The sequence below is a fragment of the Quercus lobata genome, chromosome 1 (assembly GCF_001633185.2).
Source record: "Quercus lobata isolate SW786 chromosome 1, ValleyOak3.0 Primary Assembly, whole genome shotgun sequence".
In the NCBI taxonomy this organism is placed as follows: domain Eukaryota; kingdom Viridiplantae; phylum Streptophyta; class Magnoliopsida; order Fagales; family Fagaceae; genus Quercus; species Quercus lobata.
The window spans coordinates 31,000,954-31,011,191 of record NC_044904.1 but is presented as its reverse complement, the minus strand read 5'-3'; the positions used below and the strand labels follow the sequence as shown (position 1 = coordinate 31,011,191).

Sequence of the window (10,238 nt, the reverse complement as noted above, 5' to 3'; positions counted from 1 at the left end):
GAGAAAGTTTCTAAAGTTCTTGGCAAGATAGACAATCTCTGTAGCAGAGAGCTCATCATCAAATCCACCACTATCAACATCATCAACTGACTTAAGAGCCATTGATTTGGATTTGGTAGTTTTGGGTAGATCCAACTCATAGGATTGAAGAGATCCTACAAGCTCATCAACAGGGATGGAGTCCAAATCCTTACTTTCAGTAATGGCAGTCACCTTGGGTCTAAAGTCCTCAGTCAAAGATCTAAGAATTTTCCTAACAATTTTAGGTTGATCATAGATTTCACCCAAGTTAAAAGCAAAATTAACAATATCATTCAGTTTAGCATAGAATTCATCAAAAGATTCATCATCAGACATCCTAATGCTTTCAAATTTAGAAGTCAATTACTGCAATTTATTTATTTTAACAGCCTTTGTGCCTTCATGCACAGTCTGGAGGATATTCCAAGCAGTCTGAGCGATCTCAACATTCGAGATTCTCTTAAATTCCTCCATAGAAATAGCATTAAAAATCACATTCATAGCCTTGCTATTAAACGAAGCTGCTTCTTTCTGAGAAGTTTGCCACTCACTAACAGGAGTAGTGGGCTTCTCCCATCCGTATTCAACGGAGTTCCACACCCTCTCATCAATGGATTTCAGGAAAGCTTTCATCCTTACTTCTCAGTAAGCATAATTATTCCCATCAAAGTGAAGAGGAATAACTAGAGAGTATCCGTGTTCCATGACAACAGGGGTCAAGAATCGGCTCAGTGATCAAAGGATCAACAACAAAAGAGCTACCCGCTCTGATACCACTTGACAGTTTTTAGACCCCTTAAACAATTGATTAAACCTAGGTAATTAGTCAAGTTGTTACTTAGTCCAATTAAACAAGTCTAGGTTATCACAATATAAAAGATCAAATCATGCAAAGTAGTGGAAAATAAATAACACACAATATGATCACCCAGGAAACCAAACCGGTAAAAACCTGGGGAGGATTTGACCTAGCTATCCTCAAGATAAACTTGAATCCACTATCTTGAAAGAATCGAAATTCATACAAAAGGACTTACAAGCACCCCCGCTTGACTTCCTAATGCTACCAACCAGTAGAACTTACTGACACGACCATGTGCAACCTCCGAATCCACGGACTCCTTCTTTCTTGGATTCCCACCAGCTACAAGCACCCCCGCTTGTGTATTCTTTAAACTTCAATGGCAGCAACTGAATTGATCATCAAGGTGTAGAAAATATCTCCTCCTTGAAAATCCTAAGTTTGTGTAAAGGAAAACTCCTCTAGATCTCACAAGAGATTTACACAAACCGCAATATGAGCAACACTAAAACGTGGCTAGGGTTTGCCTTTTATACTTAGGACAAATAAGAAACTCTAAAAACGTTTTAAAACAAATAGGGCTGAGTTGGAAAATTCTGCAAAAAAGCGATCTACCCGAGCTTTGATCGGTCGAGCCTAAGCTTCGATCAATCGAGCCAGGCCGAAAGCCACAGTGCTTCCTGCTTTACACTCGATTCCAACTTTACATTGACATACAACTTTGAGCTAACTTAAAACACTTCTAAACACATTGTTTTGATCATGGTTTGCCAACAATACAAATTAGAGTTCTAAATACATAAAATCCTAAACTTTAGAACCTAACAGTGATAACCAGGTAGCATTGCATATCTCTGCCAATCCTGTATTCCATGAAAGGTCTAAACACATTGAGGCAGATTGCCATATAGTTAGAAATAAAATTCTGGATGGGACAATTAAAACATTTTATGTGTCAGCTAAGAATCAACTAGCTGACATTTTTACAAAGGCACTTGGGGTAGATAATTACCTAAGATTGCTGAGAAGTTAGGCTCAATCAATATCTTTACTCATTGTATTCAGCATCCTGAACAAACAGTGGAGAATCAAGAAGCAAGAGTTTTTCTCTTAAGGGGGAGTGTTAAAAATGAGAGGCAAAGATCACAGCAATATAAGGTACAACAGGGTGTTGCAATTGGAAAGAGTAATGAAGAGACTAGTGTAGCTGCTCGAACAAGGAAGTGTACTGAACAAGTGGACACTGCAGAATCAGTCTTAGCAAGTGCAAAGTTGTTAGAAACAATTGAGGTAGTGCCATTTCATGAGGATTTTATGCATTAACTTGCAATAGTGTGGCTAGATTATATGAGAGTTATGAATCAGTTATGTTTTAAAGTCCACTTGTAATATTAGAGTAGGATTAGCTTCATAACTGCTTTTCCCTCCAAAACAGGGAGTTAGTTACACGGTTTTAGCTTGCTTACATCATGTATATATAGGAGTAGTGGTGATGTATAATTCATTCTTTTGTACTCTCTTTTTACATTGATTTTCAATAAGAATCACCTTTTTATTTAGAGAGAGAGTCTTCTAGAATTTTATAAAATGAGGATTTATACCCAAAAAAAAAAAATGGTGAAAAGTTCCATTTATATTTTATGGAGAAAAACAATGACCAAAAGTAGTTGGACAATGGTGGTCGACGGCAATCAACAATTGAGTCAAGCATGGTTGGTTTTGAGTTGTTTGAAATCTAGTGAAAAAGTAACATTATAATGATACCATGTTAAAATCTAAAGAATAAAATTGAGTAAGAAAAAAAAAACACGAATTAATATGTGGTCTAATGGCCTACATCCAAAACAAAAACTTATAACATCACAAACACTGGATTATAATGCCACCTTAGCAAGATAAAATCAAAGCTACAACTAAACATCGACCTTCTTTTCCAAAATATGTTATGTTTCTTTGGATCACACATCTAGGACGAAGCCAAAACTTAGAGTTAGGGGGGCGGCTTTGTTGCTAGTTGTGTGCAGTGACTTCAGCCTCTGACTTTACTGTTGCTTAGCCACTTAGCTGCTGGTTGTTTAAAATTTTTTAAAGGGTTAGATTGTTTGTTTTGGGTAAAATTGGTGACTAGGCTTAATTTTTTTTAGTTTTATTATTGGTAATTTTGTTGTTGGACTAATTTTTTTGGGCTTGTATATTTTGTTTTAGATTTGGTGTTTAAAATGAGGAAAATGCTAGAGATACAAACTTTTTTATAAATTACTGATGTGATGAATGATTATTAGTAAATAAAAAAATAATATAAGTGACGGGTCCAAATGCGAACCAATAAGAATTTGCTACCTTAACAGTTCATAAAAATGTTGTAGAAAAATTTGTAACTATAATAGTACCCTTAAAAGATTTAATGATATTGTTAAGGAGGTAAAAGTGTTATTTTATAAAACAAAATTGCTAAAATTAGTATCTATATATAATATAACTAGTCGCTAACCCGTGCGATGCACGGGAAATGTATTGAGTACAATATATAATTTTTATTGAACAAATCAAATAACCCTAACCTTGATGCATTGACCGAAGAAGGAGAGGAGTCCAATACATAAGTGGAATATGTGAATTGTGAAGCATGAGCCGCCCTCAAAAAAAATCTTGAAGAAAAATAAGTTTTAAGGAGAAAATTGTGTTGCAGCAAAAATAAGTTTTTGGGGCTTAGGTTTTCTACGCAAGCAATTCTTAAATAGGAGAGAGTGTCGGCGGTGGGAGAGTGTCCTTATTTGGCTAGAAGTCTAATTTGCATTGGAAAAGGAAAACAGTGATGAGGTGGAAAATTTAATTTAATTTAAATATTGGGCTAGGTATATATATATATATGGGGGGGGGGGGGGGGGGGAGAGGGAGAGGGAGGGAGGGAGGGGGGCGCATTGCCTCCCAAGTCCAACCATAACTCCGTCCGTGCACACATCTCCATTGCACCTTATCTCTATTTTTCCTCCGGTTATCTTGCACCGTTGGGAAATGTTTTTCTCTTCTTCAAGCCACCATGGGCGAATGGGAAGGCTTGAGTCAAACAACTACATTGATGACGACCCCGATAAGCAGTTTCTTGATCAAGTGGTTCCCAACCAGTATCTTTAATGCATTTTGTACCTCTTTTTACTATTTGGTGGTTGTTTCTTGTGACTTTCAGTTGTATTTGCTTTTGTGTATGTTTACCTCCTTGTCGTAAGTTTTCTTGGCTACCAAACAAAGTGGTGAAACTTAATTTGAGTTTTTTTTTTTTTTTTTTTAACTAGTGTTGGTCAGAATGAACAATTTTTTAACTATTGTCGTGGACAATTATATGTTTATATTCACTGTTCATGTGAAGTGTACACAATTGTACACATTTGTTTAATTGGTAATGTAAAATATACATGAACAGCAAATGTAAAAACATTATTTTACATGTATCATAATATTTGAAAATTTAATTTCAATTACATTACACGACATTAATTATATTTGGTAATTATATATTACATATCACTAAAATGTATTTTAAAAATGTAAATTTTTGGTTAGATATTATCATGCAGCCGGCCTTGCCTCTTTATACATACTTGCAAAATATTAAGATCATAAGAGATCAATAACTTTAGTTTGTAAAAACATTTGATCAAACAGTTAAATAACATCTAATTAACACAAAATTTGGAATATGTATTAAGAATAATGAAAATATGTAATGTGATTTTGAATATATTAAAGTAATATAAAAAAATATTGAACGGTGTAATATTAACAAACAGTTACACATGTACTTGGTCATGTATATATATAAAAAGCAAGAACTTTAGCGGTCTAAGGTTCTAGTAATTATACTTGTTAATATCGTATGATACACGATACATATCGTATCATGTGTAAAAAGTTATGTATCGTAAGACATCACAGAAACCACATGTTAACCCCACATGCTCATCATGAGAACCGGCCCGTACATTCCTATCCATTGGAACTGCGTGCTTCACCGTGATCTAGCACTTTTGACAACACTCCTTTGTTAGCCTTTTATCTAGGATCTTTTATGCAGGCCCTTTAGGATTGCTCTATCCTTGTTGGAGGGTAGGATGACCCTGAACACCTTCTCACTTTCACTGTACACCACTTATGCTTTGACATAATTTGTTGTGGAAATAAACACCTTAAGGAGACTCGTTGAGTAATTAATATAACATATAGAGACACACTTAACCCAAAAAACCTAAGCTTAATGGGTATGAGCTCAATTATATTATATTAATCACTCATTCTTCTCATCATTATTCAATGTAAGACTTTACTCACACATGTATACCCAACATAAAGTAATCATGAATCATATGATATAGTGTTATGTATTGTATAAATCGTATCGTAAAATCATGCATATCATATGATGTATAGACATATGCTTTAAAATGAGTTTTTTTGTTAAAATTTATGCTTTTATTTGAATCCAACAAGATTTTTTTTTTTAAGGAAAGAATCCAACAAATTGTTATATTTGGTTTTAACACAAAATTATTAGGTTACTTAATTTAGCCCAATAAAATAACATATTCATAAGTCCCCACCCCCCCCCCCCTTTTCCTACAAAATCTGGACTACACACTCACACTTCACTTTCATATTTACAATTTTTTTTAATACTATGAAAAATGTATTAGCTGACAATATAATAATAATTTTTTATAATTTTTTTCATTATTGTTATAAGTCTAAGAATCTAGAATGCCAAGAAGAAATATATATATATATATATATTAAAAATTAAAATAAAAGAACAAGAAGAGATAGTACAAATGTTGATGATAATGAAGAAATTTCAATGAGCAAATATTTGCAAAATGATGAATATAATGATAACATTGACTTGGATAGAATTAATTAGGCAAGATGGTGTATAAGATAAAAAGAAATTATTATTTTGGGTCATTTGTCATATATTATCACTTTTGAATTTAATCAATTTGAATGAGTATGTTATAAACACATGTTATTTTGATTTATTTAGTTAACTTGTTAAATATTATTACATAAGCGATGATTAAATTAGTCATTAGTAGAATACATTCCAAATTTATAATGAATATACCTTTTATTTATGTATATCTATAATTTATTATCATTTTTATTAAATGTTTGTGTCTTACAATATACTATATGATAAAATACATAATACAGAAAAATTAAAAATCGATTCACGATACGATTCACGTTTTGACAACTATGAGTTCTACCAAGTGGCATATTCCCCAGTAATTCATTTCTTAAAAAATGCTAAAATTACTATAAATTTTACTATATAAAGTATATAAATTGATATGACAATAATGAATATAATTGGTGTGCTTAAACTACCTAATAAATGAAATTTGAATTGTTTTTTATGATTGATGACACATCATTTTATAAGTTCTACATAGATTTGACAAATAAATTGATGTAACTTTGTTTCTTTAATTTATATATATTTATATATATATATACATGACAATTTGATTGACTATGGTGCCATACCCTCAAAAAAACAACAAATTCTACAGATGCATTTGGATTATCATTTATCACAAACCATTTCCAATTTCACTTTCACAAAGCTTACAACAAGATTTCATGCAAAGAAAGAGGGGTGCTAAGTAGATTTCATATTGCAAAGTTCAGATTAAGAAAGAGACAGAGATGATTACAAATAGAGATACAAGTCCACTAGGATCATTGTACCAAAAATGAAAGTGACATAGATTGGACCACAAAAATATCTAAATTAATATACTTTATTCTTAGGCATGCATTAAACAAACTAAAACAACAAACAGTCTTGGATAGACTAGTAAATTATGTATTTTCTCATGTATCAGTTACATATATGCAGCATTTTTCTCATATTGTGTTAATTTCAGAAAAATACTGTATATATCTAATACATAAGATACTATTTTGTAGCAAGCACTCCAGCTTCTGGCATAAGTTGGAAAGGAATGCCTCTACCAGCTTCTGCCATACTAATCATGCACTACTTCTAGGCTTCCACTGATGTCTCAATTGCAATCTTTCTTGGAGAGCTGACCTTTTCTAACTTATTATTGGCTTCCCATAGCATAGGCAATGCTTCTCTGATATTGTGGATACTCTCTAAAGCGTAATCAGCACCATTTGTACGATGATTTTTCCCCACCTACACCCACGATATCCACAATAGTGTCAGCTAAAATTGACAACCAATAACTCTTTCTGCTAATATCTCAATTTGTCACTCAAGTATCCTGACATACCAGCACAGTGTCAAGTCCCATACGCTTCGCAGTCTGTATATTTCGGGCACTGTCATCGAAGAACAGCTGGAAAAGGCAAGAAATACAATATTACAATGGAGCCTAGATGTCTAATTTACTATAGAGAGTTTGATTATCTTACTGTTTTTTCAGGATTGATGTTGGCTATCTTGAATGCTTGTTCAAATGCATTTTCTAATGGTTTGCAAATGATTGGAATCTTTGGAAGCCCCGAGTTGCCATTGGGTTGACAAGTAAGCTCAAAATTAATGTTGTCATCATCTACGTTATTCTTGTTGGTCGGGTTCAGAGTCTCAAAGCATATAATCATTTCGAAGCAATCCTCCAATCCAAGCTTGCTAAGAACTTTTGTAACATGGGCCTCATCCGAATTTGAGAAAATCTAATTTTTAAGGGGGGGAAAATGTCACAAGAAAGCTCGATTCTAATTAATTTCTATGTCGTTATTGTAGTGTGAAAAAGATAGCAACTTACAACTTTCCGAATAGGCAAGCTAAGCAAGAGATTCATCAGAACATGATCACGTTTTAGCATGTCATAAGGTAGTCTCCCATGAACAAAGCTGTAATATATATGGATATCGAAAATACATTAATTGTCAGTTCTTGGAGTTTTATAAGGTGAATGCTTTTGGTCTCTGAAATTTCAAATGAGTATTATTAGTCCTTGAAGTTTTATAAATGAGCATTATTGATCATCATGTTAACTGTCATTAGTCTCTTTATTTATATGGTAATCAGAATAAAGACATAACATTTTTTAGATGATGAAACATCATTTTTAATCTTAAAAATTTATACATCCTCCTTTAGACATTAGATTACACAACACTGGTTTATTGTTCAGGGACTAATAGGACTCATTTGAAATTTTGGTGACTAAAAACACCAACTTGGTAAATTTTGGCGGACAGTGTATTTTAGCATTTTCTTTAATAAATAAAAAATCCCCTCCCACAAAAAATGTTTCACTATGCTTGTGTCCAAATTTTTTTCTTTAAATTTTAGTCAATTTAGGGTCCGTTTGTTTTGACTTCAAACGGAATTCAGAAATCATTTTCCGGAAAATAGCATGTTTGGTAGGTCCGGTAAATTGGGTCAAACTGAAAATATTTTCAGTTTGACCGTAAAATAAGGCTTAAGAGGTGGAAAATGAATTCAATTCTCATTTTCACTTCAAAGTATTTCCGGAGAGAGAGAGAGAGAGAGAGAGAGAGACTTCGCCGGCGACCACAGATCGAGCTCCAATCCGACGATTGCACCGCCCCGATCGTCGATCGCAGCACCACGCCGCTCGTCGATCGCAACACCGCGCCGCTCGATCTCGCCTCCACCGCGTGATCTCACCTTCTCCTCCGCCGCGCGATCTCAATTTGACCGAATTTGATGAATTTTTTTGCTGGGTTTTGTTTCTTTTGTGAATGAGTTTGGAATTGATTCATTATCCACATGTTTACAGCCGACGAAGTGTATGGAAAATTGGGTGGCTTGGCTATGTAAAGCATTTTCTGTAAAAATGTTTGAATGAACCAAACACCGGAATTGATTTTCCGTAAAACGAATTTTGAGGCAGCCAAACAGCTTGAATACATTTTTCTTTCCTGAAAATAGCATTTCCGGAAAATAAATATTTTCCGGAAAATATTTTACGTGAACCAAACACAGCCTTAGAAAGAAATGTACTTCTGAAAAAAGATAAAACAGGTGATGCGGTAGACTTTGATTAGTGAGCACACACAATGGATGAGTTTTTTTTTTTTTTTTTTGTAGGAACAGGTGTAAGGGTTTTTATATGCTCGAAGTAAATGGAAAATTGGTACCTATGATAATCATCATTGTCAAAGTCGTGACCAATTGCCTGGATAAGAAAAGAAATCATATTAAAAAAAAACAATCATATTTGTGCATTATGTAACTTTATGATACCTTCATTTAACAAGATAAAATCATACCTTCAGACCGGCCATTGTTGTTCCATAAGTCTTGTATAATATAGGACTGATCTCTTGGACTTTCTTTTCATCTATTCCAAGTTTTTGAACCATATATTCTGCAGAGCGCAACCCAAAGATCGAAGACGATATAATATAACTAATAAAATAGAGTAAGCAGATTATATAGTTAGAAAATACATCAGGAAGTAGAGAATCATGAATACAAAACCTTCAATATTCTTGGTGCATATGGTAAAGAAACCAGTACTTAAGGAACAAAGGGTATCGTCAAGATCTGTATACGACACATTTTTATTCGTTAAATTACATCAAAGATTGCACACTGAGGATTTAAAATGGGTCTAATCAGGAAGGCTTACCAAAGAGAAGACACTCGTAGTTTGGCATTAGAGCCTGCTGGTACCGGTCCTTGTAATCCATGTTAATCTATAAAGAGCATTATGGTGTTAGTGGTGAGTGTAAGGGACCGAACATGATGAGAATACATGAACTACAATCAATTTGTTTTGAAGAAAAGAGATTGTATGATACCACAGAGAGAGAGAGAGAACTAGCTGCAAAGATTGAATGAGGAAGGAGATGGGGCAAAGAAAATGGTTGAGATGTTGGGTTTAAATAAGGAAGCCATTAAGCATTTTAAAATCTTAAAAAAGAAAAAGAAAACCAAAAATGCCCAAAAACAAAACAGATATAGGTGGACTACAAGAAGTACATTTATTTAAATAATAACAAGATGTGCATGGAATACAAGTGTAAAATAGGCTACGTTTCATGTTAACAAATCATTTTAAGAAAGTTTTGACACAATTTTTATGAGAAATAGAAAAAATTATCAAAATATTAATTGTTTTTTTTTTCTTTTCCCATAATATTTTTTTTAAATGGTTCATTAACAAATGTTTTTAAGGTATTCGTTAGCATTTCCCTTATAAAAACTATAAAATATGGTCTCTCAATCTCAAATTGACTATCTCTAAAACAATAAAGTATGGCCCCTCAATCTCAATCTTGATTTTTTTTTTTTTTAATAATAGAAAAAAAAAAAAAAAAAAAAAAAAAAAAAAAAAGGCTTGCATGTATAATCATCATCCCAAGCTCTATGGTACATTGCCACTTAGACTTTTTGGTAAGCTCATGATTACTA

General features: G+C 33.2%; 1 protein-coding gene across 1 annotated transcript; it reads right to left on the bottom strand.

Annotated features, from left to right (window-relative positions):
- Positions 1-6,411: 6,411 nt before the first annotated feature.
- Positions 6,412-9,673, bottom strand: LOC115994910. Its single transcript, XM_031119284.1, has 9 exons — positions 9,626-9,673; positions 9,454-9,520; positions 9,303-9,368; positions 9,092-9,189; positions 8,960-8,997; positions 7,615-7,702; positions 7,262-7,522; positions 7,120-7,185; positions 6,412-7,022 (listed from the first exon to the last, which is right to left on the bottom strand). The coding sequence occupies exons 2-9, from the start codon at positions 9,512-9,514 to the stop codon at positions 6,867-6,869; spliced, it is 834 nt and encodes a 277-aa protein (XP_030975144.1). The 5' UTR covers positions 9,515-9,520; positions 9,626-9,673; the 3' UTR covers positions 6,412-6,866.
- Between the last annotated feature and the right edge of the window lie 565 nt (positions 9,674-10,238).